We start from the raw sequence: 17,179 nt of genomic DNA, 5'->3' as shown, positions 1-17,179 counted from the left end.
ATAAAGGCGCATTTATGCTCAATGTTACAAACAAATCTGGATCCGGAGAGAGCTTTCTGTCCGTGCTCTCCATTCATTTTGTACGTATTTTAGCGCGATTCCACAAAGCTTACGGATACTGGCCCCAAACAGAGCAGTACCACTGGAAACCGTGGGGGGAACTGTTGCTGTTCCGACCTGATACATACATGGAAGGAGACAGGAAGAAGACATAACAATGGCGGAAATTCTTCGTCCTCCAGTCGCGACATATTTAACAGCCGCCGCCTAGTACACCGCTGCCTCCATTTTCGTTTTTTGTGCAAGAGGCACATTATCTATTCCTTAACCACAGTCGCCATTTTGTAGTGGAGTATGTTCTTGTCATAAATCTTTGACTCTGGGCCGCTCCCCCTGGTGGGTATATTGGTGACGACATAAGGAATGCATGGAAGTATGTGATAACATTGGTTGAAGCGGATGGGTATACTCCCTTTATCGCCCAAAAAGGGAGCATAAATGGGCCTTAAGACAGCTCAAATGTTTGGCAGCATCCAAACGTGAATAGTAGCCAGTATCCCAGGTTGGCACTGCCACTCCAATGCAGTGGGAAATGGCTGTTAAACTGAAGGCCTCATTGATCGAATCCTTTGCATGTCGTGATTGTTTCTTTGTTTGGCATGTTCACATATCTACGGTATAACCTTGGTCGATGGTTCAGATTTGGGGTACCGTGCCATGGCAGTACTGGAGGCTTCATGCAAAAATAGGCGGCGAGTAAAACTACATTTTCACTTGATGGGAGTCAATTTGAAGTGTGAAACAAGTGTTTTCGCAGAACACTGCTGTCTGTCGACGTTATACGCCGGAAAGAGAGAGAGGGGATGAGCGCGCTCTTCGGCAAGTATACAGCTTCTGTAGCGCAATATTGGCGACAATAAATCAGTCAACAACACAAATATTAGTCTTTTTCTTTCTAAGCTGGTCAAACCCCTTCTGTAAAAGGTAGTATCATTCATATTACAACTATCATTTCATGCGTCACGTGACTTGTATTCTCAGATTTTTGCACTGTTTTTTGTCTCAGTGGTCCAAGGAAAGTGTGTCTGCTCAAACACGTGCAAAATTACAGGGCTCATTGACCAGGACTGCACTATTGTAAGAACATGCTTCTTATATAACATCGCTCAGATATTTGAAAGCAAAGGTCTGATTCCCCTTCCCCCAGTGTTTTATGTTGTAATAAAGACTGTGAACCCCTAATTGCTTGCTCCTCCATCTGGCAGCATTGACTGTAATTTACACTCCGGGGGATTAAACTACAACGTAACCTTCCCCATCCTTAAGTTCACATATTCACGCGTGACAAATGCACATATGTGGCGATGAAATGACGCTGACAAACACATTAAGGTGTTTAATTTATTAACTCTGGCGGGGAATAGCAAACTGTCATGAACAATGCTGCTCAAAGAATAATAAAAAAATGTGTGAAGGAAAGGCTTTTAAGTGTCTCTTTGTCCCTGACCTTGGAAATAAAGATTCATTAATACAATACAATATAGAGACTGAAATTCCTCACTGCAATGAAGTACAATGTTTTCACTGTATTCATCTTTAGGTGTGAAAACGGAGGGAATTCAGGGCATAAGTTCGAGCCGTTGTAATAGACAGCCGAGCTTTTCAATGAAAGTTTTATTTTGCAGAAGAATGTGGTCTCAAACATAAAGCGCTCACAGCGCTGTTTAAGAGCTTTCATTTTGAGGACACGTACAACATTTCCTTTTCCAGTTAATACGATGAAATTGAGTTCAACTGGGCTTGAATGTAGATGGAACGCTGGGTTACCCATCTGTGCCGACAAGTTTTGAGCTAATATTGAGATACCTGCAATTACACCTTTGAAGGACAGTCTTTCATCTTCAGTTTGTTTTAGCCACCGATTCCTTTTGGGAGCCCAATTTCAATACGTTGATGCTGACAGAAAAAGCCCTGGAAAAGAATGGTATGAATGAGTGAGGGGTTAAGGAAACCGCAAAATGGCCGGGAGCATTCCTTTCACGGAAATGAAGAAAAGAACAGTAGAGGAAGTGGAAACTACTTTTGAGTTTGTGTTTTGGAAGAGGGATAATACCTGCTTATACATCGCACACCAGCCTTGAATAGGCAAAAGTGGAAGATAGTTGAAAAATCGATGGGGGGCACCACAGGTTTAAAAGCTTGAGCTTCACTCAGGAGTAGCTGAGTCAGTTGCCCAAGACTCAACCTGCACAATTAAAATTGGAAGCTGTCGTTCTCCAACTGTTTTTCACTAACAGAGCCAACTTTTCAGCTTGACCCCTCCGAACACACCCCCTCGGATGCCCTCTTTCACCCCCGGCGAGGAGCTGGTGCTGATGAATTCCACTTCCTTCCCTTCCTTCCTTTCTTTCACTTGTTTTTGTGTCATAATTGAGCACACCTGTGCGATTTTCAGCCGTCGAGCTCCGTCAGTGCCATCATCACACCAGCACACACCCTGACTTTAGCAGTCGTCTGGATGAAAACCAGCACAAAAAATCTTCTATGACCCAAATCTGTGGAAACAGTCTGGAGGTATTTTTAAGCAAAGTAATGTAAGAATATTTATTTATTCACGCTCCTTTATTTACTCCTCAGTTCAGCCTCCCTCTAGTTATTTTATCATTACCTCGCGTGTTTCCCCTTTAAGGGCTTCTTATGATAGATAGATAGATAGATAGATAGATAGACAGACAGACAGATAGATCGATTAGATAGATAGATAGATAGATAAATAGATAGATAGACAGACAGACAGACAGACAGACAGACAGACAGACAGATAGATAGATAGACAGACAGACAGATAGATAGATAGACAGACAGACAGACAGACAGACAGACAGACAGACAGATAGATAGACAGACAGACAGATAGATAGATAGATAGACAGACAGACAGACAGACAGATAGATAGATAGATAGATAGATAGATAGATAGATAGACAGACAGGCAGACAGACAGATAGACAGAGACAGACAGACAGATAGATAGACAGACAGACAGACAGACACACAGACAGATAGACAGACAGACACACAGACAGACAGACACACAGACAGACAGATCGATAGCTAGATAAATGATAGATAGACAGAATGATAGACAGACAGACAGAGACAGGCAGACAGACAGACAGACAGACAGACAGATAGATAGATAGATAGATAAATAGATAGATAGATAGCTAGACAGACAGATAGACAGACAGACACACAGACAGACAGACACACAGACAGACAGATCGATAGCTAGATAAATGATAGATAGACAGAATGATAGACAGACAGACAGATAGACAGACAGACAGACAGACAGATAGGTAGACAGACAGACAGACAGACAGACAGATAGGTAGACAGACAGACAGACAGACAGACAGACAGAGAGATAGATAGACCTCCTATTCTTTTATCCTGTTTATCCTCTCCCACAGCTATTTATATTTACATTTTATTCTTAAACGAATTTATATTGTTATAATGTTATTCTAATTTAAACATTATTTTACCCTGAAAATTAATGAATCAAAATAAAAATTATATAACTTTCCAAATTGTGATGACGGATGCATAAAATATTTAAATTAAAAAATATGTAACATTAAGATAATAATAACATGTAATATATTAAGCATCTGATCTCATGGTGTAATTGCACTGTTGTACCTTCTCCTTAATATAATAGTTTAGAAAAATGTATGTGGAATTTAAGACTATTTTTCTTGTCTTACAGCTACACAAGTCCTCACAACAGTCAGTATACAACGTGGCCCCATAGAAAATTTAAATTCCCACCCGAACTCTAGCAAATACAGCAACAAGGCAACAATTAAACATAAACCTAAATATTCTAAATGTCTTGCACAGGTAACCACCTCGTAAATACACAACGTATAACCACAAGTGGAGGCTGAGTCCCACGAAATGAAAGCAGTTCTTGAACACTTTGAAAAAGCGCCGGGAAGAACACAGGCCAAACCACAGAGCCTTTCACTAATCTTTGTTTGTTGATGTGTCCAAGGCCACAAAAGCAATCTTGTTTTCTGAAAAAGAAACATATTAAATTGCGGCGTGACCAGATAGCTTTTTATTTCTCTGGTGTGTGTGTGTGTTTTTTTTTTTTCCCTACTTGGCAAAGGCTGTTCAGGAACAAGTGGCCCTTATCAGGCCCCGAGCAGTGAGAGATACCTGTGACAGCCAACATGTTTGAGGCCCCAGTGCTTAATCTCTGGCCGTCGCTCGCGAGCAGCGAGGCACATCACGCCTCCCTCTGCACACACTTCACATCAGCCAAACGTGAGACGGCAGCCCAGGAAAACAACACTGCTGGAGTAGGGGAGTGGCTCTCTCATCGCCTCAAAGACTTCCACAAGCAAACATGGCGCGAACCATGATGGATGGTGGCTCACTTATTGAGACGAGCCAGGAAACGGCTGAAGATCACAGGCATCTCGAGAGCATGAGACGAGATTGTTCTGAATTACATTCAAGCAAGAGGTGAAGATGAACGTATGAAAGTAATGATACAAGTATCACATTTTTAATGGCACTTCCTTGCCATACAAAGGAGCACCAGGATGCATTATTCATCTTAAAACTCTCAAATATTTTAGGCATCACACTCGCGCTTCAAGTGCTCCACCAGGACACACGCGCAGTCAGAAAGTTGCCGCTGAACAGACCGGGAGATATTCTCAGCCTGAGCCCCAAAATTCATACCAGTTGAATATGACTGCTCAGTCGATGTCACCACTCCTCGCTTAGCACAGAGAAAGGGGAATGATGCCAATAGTCTCTCTTTCTATCATCCATCTAACGGCTCCGGATTGCTTCGAGCCCAGAAAAGGCAGCAGCGGGGACATTCATTTCAGGAGCTGAATGAGTAAGCGTGTACATGTTCGTGAGGAAGGCATGGGTCTAACAAAGTTATTTCTAGCAAGTGATTTTATAACAGGAATATTTTCTTTTTTCTCTCACTCTATTGTGTGACATTGTCTCCGGGGCAGTTTTACAGGGGGAAATTTCACGTCTGGAATTCATGGCGATATTTTTGACGTCACATTTGTTTCAGCTTCAGCGACTGATGATGCTTTATGTAGGACAGACATGCCAAGATTTCAAAGTTTTTCAAAGTTTGTCGAGCCTCCTGACAAAACTTTACAAAAAAAAAAAAAGGGAAATGTTGCCGGTTTAAGACAATGACTGACAAACTACTCGGATTTCTCACAATGAAGGGAAGATTTATGGGACAGCTGATTCCAGTGAGCAGCTAGAATGAGCTGAAGGTGTTTGTTCCCAGAGCACTCTTTCATTCTTGGTCAGATTTCACAAGAACTGAGTTCCTTTTAGAGTCATACTAGCTGATTTTCACCATTATTTTGTGATGGGCTTATGAGGCTTCATGAAACCATGTCCTCATTTTCAAAATTCGGTAGATGGCGCTCTCAGTTTCATTGAAATGACATTTCAATTCCTAAGGTTTGAGAGCAGGGACTGCCATCTAGTGGGCAGCCAATCACGACAATTGTCCTTTGACAGACAGGACATTAGTGGAATGACTGGTCAGGTCACACTTCTTAACAATAGAAATTTCCATTATAATGGAATAATGATCCACTGTTAGGGCACCACACTGCAGTCCAAAGTAAAGGGCTAAAGTCATGTGTATCTTCAACACAAAATTAACAATAGCTCCAAAAACAGACCCCTGATGAATCCCAAGTAAGTCTCGCCTGAGTTTTTTTTTGTTTATTCCACTGCTTATCCAATAGGTGGTCGTGGGGGCAGCAGCAGAAGGAAGACGGGCCCAGACTTGCCTCAATCCAGAAACATCCTCTTGCTCTTGAGGAGGAATAGCAAGGCTTTAACAGAGACAGGTTCTCAAACGTGAGCCATGATCCTTGTTCTCAGTTGGACATGACCAGAGTACCACAACAGGGACGCGTCCTAGAAAGAAGCTCTGGCTACTTCAAGTATCCTCTCTCAACATGGAGCCTCCCTTGTGGCTCTAAGTGAAAGACAGAACGTCGGTTGACAGGTAAATCAATCGTAAAATTCTTTGTCTTACTTGTTACACCGCCTCTTCTCTGGTTTCCTTCCATATTACTTTTGCAGTGACCAAACCAATTCGTAGAAAGCTGTCCAGGGTTGATCATAAGGCAACTCTGAATCGGCTTGATCGGGTTGAATAGTCCATTTAAAGGCAAGCGATCACCAAAATATTCCAATCGGACGAATATTGAATTCGAACCTGTGTTCTCTTTCAAACAACACCATCTCATTAAAAAGATAGAGAAGCATCAGTTTAGGTTTGTGGGCTGAATAAATCTTGCTGGGGGGATGGATGAATCCCTCCCCTGTTTTCTGGCTTTCACAGCCAAGACTCCATGACGGGGTCCAGCGTACTTAGCCTGTGCCAGGTGGCAGCTGGGAGAAAAGAAGCCCAAGCACAGCTCGATCCTGTGGCCGGCTCCGCTGCCACTCAGGACCGTGGTTAGTGGCTGTCTAAAAGTGTCGTCCGGTTTGACCACAATGTCGTCTCTCTATCACTCACCTCTGACATGAGCCACCATCTGACGGCAAGCGGCACCGCTTAAACCACAAAGTACCGTTCCGCTTCAATCATTCCTCCAGCCCCATTGTACTTGCAAAAGAAAGAATGAGCCGGCTGGTACAGACACCTGCAGGAAATGCACTCAGCCCACACAGAGTGATGATTCAATTCTAAAAGTATTAATCAGCAAAATGCTCGGTGTTGGGCTCGGGCCACAGGCTTTTGAGCATACAAGCTCATACATTAACCAAGGGAATATCAATACTGCGGGTTTAATATTTTGATGGTGGAGTGCCAAGAAACATTGCAACAACGAGCCATCCTCGGTGGGTCTTTTGCTGTTGGTAATGGACACCACGTCCACTCCCACTCCGAGACAGAAATATCTACAAAAGTATTTCTTCAATCGATGGTAAAACTTTTCGTAGATTGGCAAGCTGTCAGTCTTGCATTTTACTCAGTTCTTTATTTGCTGTTGGTCTCTTCCTTCTCTTTTATCTTTACAACTGTTGGTTCGGCAAACACATTTGCCAGCTCTGACAGGGAAAAGTCAAGATGCTTCAAGGCCAGAAAGTGAAGTGTTCACCCCGCAGCAGCTGGGAAATGCCCTGTTACAGGAAGCGTACACACATTACAACTGCCTTTTTTTAATGCTTCGCTATGAATTACCACAATGAGGATATTTGATTCTGAAACTCATGATCTAGGCCCTCACAAACGGAGAACGAGACCTGGGTTACCGACACTGACAAAGGTAAAATCCATCACTTTCATGCATGTTGCACCCGAATATTTCTCATCAATATATTGTGACTGAATTGTCACTGACTTCTTTTTTTTTGTTTTCAAAAAGCAGCAATGATTATCGCCCAGTAAAATAAAGCAGATGCCCATTCACCTTTCCATTCATTGCAAGACAGGGTTTTTATGAATCGTCACAAAAAGTGATCTCTTTTTAAAGATGAAATCTCATGTGATCAAGCGTATTTAAACAAAGTGGAAACATCGAAACAAATAGGTAACGCAATGCCTCATCGAGGTGGACTTGAACATGATGGTTTTCGGCATGTTTTTCATGGAAAAATCCCAAAAGAAACATCATAATAATTGAAGATTGTGGCTTGCGTAGTCAGGTGGCGCATTTGCTTTGTCATCGTATCCAAAAATCCTGCCAGAAACCCTGCTCTATCTTCTCTTTCATACAACTGAGATCATGACAGTGGAAGGCTTTTCTCTGCCTTGGTGGTCTCTAGTCTCTATCACTTTGCCGTGGTCTTGACTACAACACTAATCTGGGATGTAAAAGTCCACCTGAAAATAGTCAACATTTGACGTGTTAGGAGTGAGAAAGAGTTGAAACACCCAAGGGACTCTATTCCCATAACAACGCATGGTCACTGGGGAAGTGCCCCCGTGCTTTTTACATCTGAATTTCATGACACTGAACAGACGTGCATCATCTGTTAAAGCTGGGAAAACAAACATGAGATTGCAGTTTCAATGGCTGGCGGGCAGTCTGTGGTGAGAGCGGGTGAGCCGGTGTGTTGGCGCATGCCGAGCTCTGGGTGTTATGCAAGGGGCCGGTCCTCGGGGCGATGCCTCCATCCAGCTAGCGCTTCAACATTTCACATTGACAGACAGACGCTTATTCCGATGCAGAGATGTTCCCCTCCTCGGAGACGGCTCCTCAGCTCAGGCCTCAGTTTTCCCAGCCAGTCAGTTCCCAACTTAACCTTCACGATCAATCAGACCCGTTCCAACGCTCCAGATCCGCCGTTCCCGAACCCTGTTTTATGGCCTCATCAGTGTTTGAGCAGCAGCTGGTGTATTAGGTCCCTCCATAAGACTCATTACATCACCGCATGTTTCGTTTTATGATGTGTTTTACCTTATCCATCATTGACTAATGACCTCAAACTCAACTCTACTTATGAGTGGAGTATTTTTTTTCCTGCCCAATTTCCATTAGCATATTTGGCTATAAAACAGTTGTACTTTTCTCCATCAATAATTCATCTCCTTTATTTCCCCCCACAGAAGCCATTACACAATGTGGCGGAGCGGGGCTTCGCTCAGATGAGTGTCGCTGAAGAAACTGATTCATTATCCACGTTTTCAATTATGTATCTTTCCAGAAAAATCTCATTTAAAACCACACGGCACCTTCATAATTAAGTCTCCCCTGAAGATCAACAGAAACGCATCATGTGTTGCGCCTCCGTCGATCGGAAATCAATGTCATGTGTCAGTTTCCCGCAAGTGACTTTCGCAACACGAGGCAAAGACAATTGATGATTTGATTGTAGCCCATTAAAAGGGTCTTCGGGGCGGAATTTTCGGGCGACACTATCAAAAGCTAATGATTCGGTTCAATACTTCTTTTTCCTGCAGGGGAGAAGTCTCTTGAACACTTATAATGAGAAGCGAGACGGCTGGTTCCGCCGCGGGCCACACTTCACCTCTGCCCTGGGACGAGCTCCGGCAACATTTAACTGATGCATCGGGACGCGTCAGCTCTTTCCATAACTTTGTGAGACTTAAAATAAGGGAAGAAAGAATGCAGTCCTGAATAAAAAAAATGCTGCCCAAGCATTTACCTCAGAAAACCAATAATGACTGGGAGGATGTTTAATGTGCGTTGGGGCTTGAAGTGCTTCATCTGCTAAGTTAACACCAACTTCTCTGACGACTTGTCTGGTTCCGGAGCCAAAACCAACGCTAAAGAGCAGATGAAGCACAGCGGGTGGGACATGGATGCCAATAACAACCAGGCAGTGTGCAGAGTTTCCACCTCTGACTTCATCCAAGGTGAGAGCCGTCCACAGCTGAGTACAGTACATAATGAACGCGCCGCTTCCTGTCCAGGCCGCCCTCCCTGCCTGTCGGCAGCAAATGAAAGAAAGTTCATTTACATGGAAAATATGTTGTTCAGGGCGAGGTTCACATCATGAGTCTGGTGCAGTGAAAGGTAGCATTTTGGGGTGGTAACCTTGAGAAAAGTCAAGTGAGCCAGCTGGACATTGAAGAAGTCAGGAAGGCGTCACACAAGAGCTTGGAAAACAACCGTACACTTGTTTGTTTATACAACCACAATAACAATAAAATGTACCAATGTCACGGTCATTGTTGTGAGTAAAACACATCTATGTTACTGGAATGTCTCGCACAGCCAAGCGCTGGTGGCTTCAGAAAAAACACCAGCCCAGGACGAATGCAAATTTCTGATCAAATTATTGGACCTCTGGAGGGTTATCGATCGAACACCGTAGAGAGGGCAAAATTATCGTACAAATACAATAATGTTTGTAGCCCTGGCAGCAAACTCAGAGTGAGGAGCGCTGTCTGAAAACTGAATGTCGGGTGTGAGTGACTGGTAATTCACTCTTGTTGAATAGGCCATTCGTCCACACAAAAAAACAGCATTTTCTGTCACAAGGTACTTTTTGAAATCAGGTCCCAGAGTGGATTGAATCAAAAACATAGATTGCAGCTTTTTAAAAAAAAATATGTCAAAGCCCAAAATGTCAGCAACAACAGCGACAGCAGTTATTAATTCCAACAACCATGGCAAACATTTGAGGGATATACAGTGGCAAAAACAGCTGCCAAGTGTGTTGCATTATTTTTTTTTTGTGATTTCAGGTGGATGCCTAGAACAGTGTTGCATTTACAGGGCACTTTTTCAAAAAGTTCGGAAAGTTTTTACATTTACATTCTACACTTCAGTTTCACACCAACGCCATCCTGCCTTTTATCCACTTCTGACACATCAGAGGTCCCCACAGAAGAAGCATGAAAAGGGCCATTGTATTTTGTGGGCAGCTACTTTTGCTGTAACAGCGAAACTTTGAAATGTTCAGTCACATGTTTACCTGGAAAAATATTCATTGAGCAACTGAGGGAAGTTGAAGGCAGCAGGGGTGAGAGTGAAGTCAACAATTCTTCAGTATATGATTTCCATTCTGAGCTCAACATGTGGTTCCTAAACAAGACAGCCGGGCCCCTTCCTTCCTCATAGAGGGACACTTTTCTTGCTCGCGATTTAGAGCAGAAAGAAAATAGAATCTATAGTTTCAAAGGGGCTGAGCTCATTGAATATTCCCTGGTAGGAAAGTACAAATGGATGTAAGAACAAAATCAAATTTCAAGGTCAACACGTCGGTACATATGAGGAGGAGCTGCGGATTTGTAAAGATTAAATGTTTGTCTTTTTTTTGCGGTGTAGTATGAATCTATTTCAACAGTGGTTGTAGAGAAGGCTGCAAGGAAAGCTACACAGTTCACAAGCTCAATTTTGACAGAAGGAGCAACACGCCATTCCAGAGTTTCACAACCAGCGCTGTAATCTGCCATATTTCATTTCAGTCAGAGTGAGAAAAGCAAATATTTCATTGTGGTAAAGAGGAGCTGTGATGTCATGGCCGAAAGAGTGAGATCCCAGCTACGAGTGGCTGGAATGAGGTTTCAACGACTGCTGGCAGGCGACTCCCTTAGAAATAAGGTGAGGAGTTGTGCCACTCGGGAGAGACTCAGAGTAGAGCCACTACTTCTCTTAGTTGAGAGGAGTCAGTTGTGGTAGCTTGGGCTTCTCATGCCTATGGAGGTGAGCCAGCTAGATGGAGACCGAGGGGTGGACCCAGGACCAGGTGGAGGGATTATAGTCTAAGGATCCCCCAGTTGGAGCTGGTGGATGTTGTCCGGGAGAAGGGCGTTTGGCGTGACCTTTTGCAGTGGCTTCCCATGCGACCCGGCAACAGATTGAGGATGAGTGAGTTAAAGAGGCCAGTTTCCTTTCCTGGTCCAGTGATCCGGTACAGATGCGTCATTGAATACACCCCTTTTAGACGGCAAGGCAACATCGTGGCCTATAGATAGTCCACACACCACTCCACAACACTGCACACAAAGTTGAACCAAAAAGTTATTGCCCAACCAGAGTTCCAGTCAGACTCACACCAAAAACCCCGGCGTGGCCGCCCGGCTTTAGGGCGACGCCATGGTGTTCGCAATCACATTTTGGATATGAGATGATGTCTCGCACTGGCAGAGTGGAGCAGACACGTTGCGCTAGCAGCCTGTTAAGTCCACAATCTAAACATTTAGCAATTTTCAAGCGTCTCGATAGCCAATTACAGATTTGCAGCAGCGGCAATTCACTCCAAAATCTATTACTTTAATGCATATTATTGAGCTGCTGTCCAGTGCTGCCAACAATTACCAAGCTTTGCTTTATGTGTGTGTGAGAGACTCAAGGAAAACTGTCACAGAAGTCGGTCAGACCAACTCATTGTTCACTCCACTACATAGTCTCCCATCTCTGATTCAAACCATGGCGGCGTTCGAAAGTAAACCACTTCAGTGAAAACCTCGCACCCTGAAAAATCAAAAGTGACGCTGGATTCGTGATTCAAATGAGCCTGGCTGCAATTTATCACTTCAAACTTTCATTCGGAATCCACCTGCCTACTTTAAACCGTTCGATATTAAATGTGTGAGAACGCACCGGAGGCATTAAGTCAAAGCGACATTTATTTAATTCAAGCGCAGAGGAAACAGCTCTTTAGTCGTGGTGCAGACATTAGGGAGCATGGATTCCCAAATCCCTGCATCACATTACAAAGCAGCATGCTTGAACACCAACAATCTGGCTTTGTTTACACAGCGTCAAATCAGAGGTGTTCACTTGGAGGACACAAAACTTTTGCTGCCGTGCCTGAAATGCTTGAACCTCACCACATAGAGCACCTTAGAAGGCCTTAAACCAGGTTGGTCAAACTACATGACTGCATTATGTATATAAAACCCACGAGTCACATATATTTTATATGATTTTATAATCATTTCAAGACATCTGAGTTGTAGGTTGTGAATAATATATTGGAAAAATGAGTCTCAATTTACACCACAAATGTTCAGTTTCCTCTTCAGGTGTGTGAAACATTAAAGGATGAAATGCTTCTCAGGCGATTCATCACCTTTTTAATTGTAACAATGGCATCGTAGCTGAAGAAACAGCCTTCAAACCAACCGCATTTCCATTGCTCCTCTCACATTTTTCCCCCATTATAAGATATATATCCTGAGTTAAAAAAAAATGCTTATTTTGTGAGTTTGATTTAGTCCTTTGTTGGCCCTTCTTAGTCGCTCACGCCGTTGATGGACTGCTGGACGCTGAGTTTCTTCTCAGCCTCTCAGGATAATAGAGCACATTTTTCACAAACTCATCAAGACCACGTACCGATCATCTTCCGAAACTATAAAATTATTTCAACGGATAAATATAACGCTGAAACTAAATTATCTCACTTGTGCTCCTCCACTTGTGTCAGCATTTTAGAAAAATAAAATTCAGCATTTCACCATGAATTAAACACTATTCAAATCAGGACTTGTGTAAAGCACTACAAACACGAGTTATTTAAATTAAAAAGAAATATCTGAACTTCAACACCACAGATAAAGTAACGCTGTTAGCGCCTCCTGACATGAAGCATATTGTCATCAAAGGATTCAGAATTTCAGAAGCAGATATTGTTTGCAACGTCGACCAGGTGAGAGCAAACACAGAGATACAACTGCATTGAAGCTTGATGAATATTTTAAGTTGGGACTAATAAAGTCATTTACTGCTACTTAAGAAAAAAGGTCTATAGTGTTAAGGCTATAGTGCTGCTACTATTAAAATAGTTAGTATTCCCATTGAGGAGGGTTTGGTTCAAAGAAATAGAAAAAATCCAAGACTTATATTAAAGCACCTAAACCTCTCTTTTGTACTGTGACATCACGAAATAACATGAACTAAATATAACTGTAAAATAAATACTGTAAATAGAAAGGTGAGTGAAGACCATTTACAGTTTGAATGTCACAACTTGTCGGATTAGAATTGAAGTATCTTCATTTCCAGACCATTGAGCGCGCCACAAAAAAAGCCACACCCATCCTGGTCACCGATTTCAGTGTGGCGTCTTAAAAAAATGAAAGGATATGAAACTTCTTAATAAGTTTTGAAAATCAGGTCCAGCATTAAGACTCTCATAATGAAGACTAACTCAGAGGAATGGTGGACACACAACATGCCGGCACGTTAATCCAAAAGCTCCGCCTCCACAGCCAGTCTCAGACGCAGTAGGAGGTCTGGGAACACCAGAGCAGTGTCAATACACATGGGCGTACAGCTCACTGAACTAAATAAAACACCTGTAATTTCATTGGTCTGGTGTGATGAGCCTTAATATCTGGATGGTAAGAAGCTTGTTCGCCTTTAAAAATCCACATATTAGCCGAGAGAGAGAGTTCAGAAGGAGGGAAAAAAGTAGTGGCTTACAGTCTGGAAAATACAGAAACAAGGCTTTTTTTTCTTTTTTGGCAGATTCACTTTGTAGTCATATATATTATATATTAATGCTTGTGTGCGCACCACAAAATTACACACTGAAGCAGGATCCATTATCGTGTTTACTTGACAATAAATAGAAGCCAAGGAATAGTTTGAGGATGACGGTTCACTCACTGAGACAATGAGCCAACAGCACCGTGGTTCAGAACGCCTCGCAAACACAGAACTGGTTGATGCTAGGACAAAAAATTTTGAACAAAATACAGCACTACAATGGGTATAGTGAAAAATAAATAAGAAAACAAGAGTATGTAGAAAGTTCAGCTGTCAATCCGCAGCAAGCATGAGCCGGGGTTCAAGGTCAGCCGGTTCGGTAAACAGTGTTCGATGTTGTTAAAGCCAACCCTGGACCCTCCACATGCAAGTGCTACACAGACAAAAACTCCTTTTCACGACACACTCAGCTGCAACAACAGGTTTGGTGCGCGTCCATCGAGTCATGATGGGGATGGCACAGCCCACTGCTTGGTAGGGGAAGGAGGTGCGGTCGAAGCCGTCTCCTAAGATTTTGATGTGTTGACGTGTGTGACTGATCACTGAATAGCACAAAATCTGAGTCAGTTTTGAAGAGACATTCAGTGGACCTTACTTAACCTCATGAAGAGACTGTTTTCCCAGATCGATGATCCAAACACAGCAAAAATATGGCAGCATTTAGAATGTCTGAGAAGCTCGCTCACAAATAACAATCCATGAAGTTTATGCCTAAATAAAATAAAGTTGTTTTGCAACTGTAATCCGAGATAAAAATGAAGGATAACTCATCCCTTTTGTGCCAGTTTTATCTCATTTTCGAGGCACAGACTCGCAGACATGATTGACATTGACAGTCGTATGAGAGAAATTCAGCACGCATCTAAACACTTTGTCACGAGGCGCAAATCCATTTACAGATACACATGCCATTGTTTGACCAAGGATGCTGGTGAGATAGACGCCGTCATCAATTTCCCGACTCCTGCGGACGAGGTATTGCTTAGCAGCAGTAAATATTAGAAGATTTTAGACAGAAGCTCAGCAGAAGAGAGACCATTAAACGCCGCCGAGTTGAGGACAAAAGAACGGGGTAAGTACTTCTACAGACTTCAAATTGAACCTGACGTATCCTCAGATGATGACACTCTCTTCTGAACACTTTCAATCTCCCCAAAATTACCCTCTAAATCGGCCCTGGGGGAACTATAGAGACCACTGGTGACCACTATGCCGTCATCGCCTAAATAGACTTTACATCTCCGACAACCTTGAGTTGGGTTCCATTGCCGTCGATGCTTATCTAAAGGTGAGGTCGCCGACTCAAGGACATTTAGATTTTCCCAAATTACACTGAAAAAAAAAGTGGCGAAGCCGCTGATGTCCTATAATCTGACGTTCCGTCCAGTCAGCATCGCACGCTGCCACGATGACCTGACGGGGGTCAGCGTGCTCAATGTTAGATGGACACAGCAGATACAGGGCGACAGCAGAGGCAACTCACAATGCAAGCATTGGTATAAGCTTTGGAAAGGCTCGGGACTCACGCAGGGGCAGAAACCACAGGCTCACCGCTTGGCATTCAACGCAACAACTCCTCCACCACAAAGCAAATGAATTACAGATTAATTAAACTAACAAGCAGCTTTGGTGTTGGAAGATATAAGAAATTCTATTATCATTACGGTTCATTTGGGCACAACTATGACGGCTCCCCGTTTATTTTCCTCTGTGCGACTGAAAGGAGCTTCAGAGCCTCATTTGTTCTGGTGCATATGACAACCCAAGATCCAATTCTTTTTACAAGAGCAGGACACAAAACACTGAGTGAATTAAAGAACTGAAATAGCTGGTTTAAAACAATGAAATCAGAGGGGACGCTTCCAAAGTTTCAAGAATAATATATGACCAAAATATACTTGAGATGATGCACAATTATTCAGCAAAATATTCAGGCGGTTTTAATGGTGAATCTGTGCAAGTTTGGTTTGATCCATCTCCATGTTAGACGGAGACGGAGCGGCTCACTCAATGTAAGGACAATAACGACGCAGGCTGTTGGAGACTTGACCATCATTCACTCGTCAAGTGGTGACAGAAGAGAGAAACTGCAAAAGAGGCAAAATCCTGTCGAGATTTTCACCTGCTGCAGTGTCACACAAACGCGTCTTTCCTGGAAACGAGTGGAGAAAGCCGCGCACTTGTCTCTCAATGTGGCATCCAGCATCACCAATTATCATCGCCCAGCCACGGTGCCTTGAACGCATCACTGACATATGCGCCGGCATTGTCGACGCCAAGTTTCCCCGGACTGCGTAACCGCCGCGCTCCGGCTGGCGCTTACCTTTCTGCGCGTCCGAGTCGGTCGTTGGATATAATCCCGAGAGAATGGCTAGAAAGGCGAGTAGAAAAAACTCGGACATGTTTCACGGAGAGCGGGCTTTGAGGAGCCACGGTCCTTGTCCTGCTCCTGCTCCTGGTCCGGGTCCAGTCTCCCCCTCCGCCGCCGCCACCGCCGCCGCCACCCGGTTGCCAAGCGCCGTTATGAGGTGATGTCCAGTGCGGAGTCGAGTGCAGCGCTGCCCCGCTCCCCGGCTCATGCACGCCGCCGCTCTGCCGCACGCAGGAATGAGACGGAAAGGATGAGGGGAGGCGAGAAGAGGGGAGGCGGGATGCGATTGTGGGATGAAGAATGAGTGTGTTTCCTGTCTTTTCTCAATGATTTAACGTCGTCAAGGTGGCGCAGCTCGCGGGAAATGAATCAGATTGTCGAGCTGCACAGGCTGCGCTCGGGGTGTCAGGCTGACGCGCCGCGCGGCTGCTTTAACGAAAAAGAGACAGGACGAACAGTGGAGGGGAGGAGGGAATCTTCTACTCAGCACCGACTTCAAGACTTCCCAAGATATTGAGCCTTTAAATACAGGAGTCTGGAGCGGCGGCGGCGGCGGATCATGATTCATTCATCATCTGCTGTTTAGACTGGGGGCCCGACTTACTGGAAGCCATCAAAGTCACATCTATGAGCAATTTCACCTCCAAATGAGCTGACGTCGGCCTTTGGATTGTGGGGGGTAATCGCAATGAAATAGAGCCGTGGCATGCTGAAGAGGCGGCTTTGGATCGGGCCCAGTCGACATGGGGCCCGGGGGGCCACGTTCTATCTGGTCAAACTGGAAAAGTGCTTCGTAGTTTTTAATGCTTTACTTTATTT

At 43.8% G+C, this 17,179-nt stretch overlaps 1 protein-coding gene across 4 annotated transcripts in view; it reads right to left on the bottom strand.

The window, feature by feature from the left end:
• lrp1bb (low density lipoprotein receptor-related protein 1Bb) overlaps positions 1–16,792 on the bottom strand; it is a 281,286-nt gene extending 264,494 nt beyond the window's left edge. For all 4 annotated transcript variants that reach the window (XM_053877208.1, XM_053877210.1, XM_053877209.1 and 1 more), the window contains exon 1: positions 16,313–16,792. In XM_053877208.1, coding sequence (XP_053733183.1) covers positions 16,313–16,391 — 79 coding nt within the window. In that variant the 5' untranslated portion in view covers positions 16,392–16,792. The remainder of the gene's footprint in view (positions 1–16,312) is intronic.
• Positions 16,793–17,179: the final 387 nt, after the last annotated feature.

This window comes from Synchiropus splendidus, chromosome 10 (genome assembly GCF_027744825.2).
Source record: "Synchiropus splendidus isolate RoL2022-P1 chromosome 10, RoL_Sspl_1.0, whole genome shotgun sequence".
Taxonomy (NCBI): domain Eukaryota; kingdom Metazoa; phylum Chordata; class Actinopteri; order Syngnathiformes; family Callionymidae; genus Synchiropus; species Synchiropus splendidus.
The sequence above is the reverse complement of the archived record's forward strand: the minus strand, read 5'-3'. Positions and strand labels throughout refer to the sequence as shown.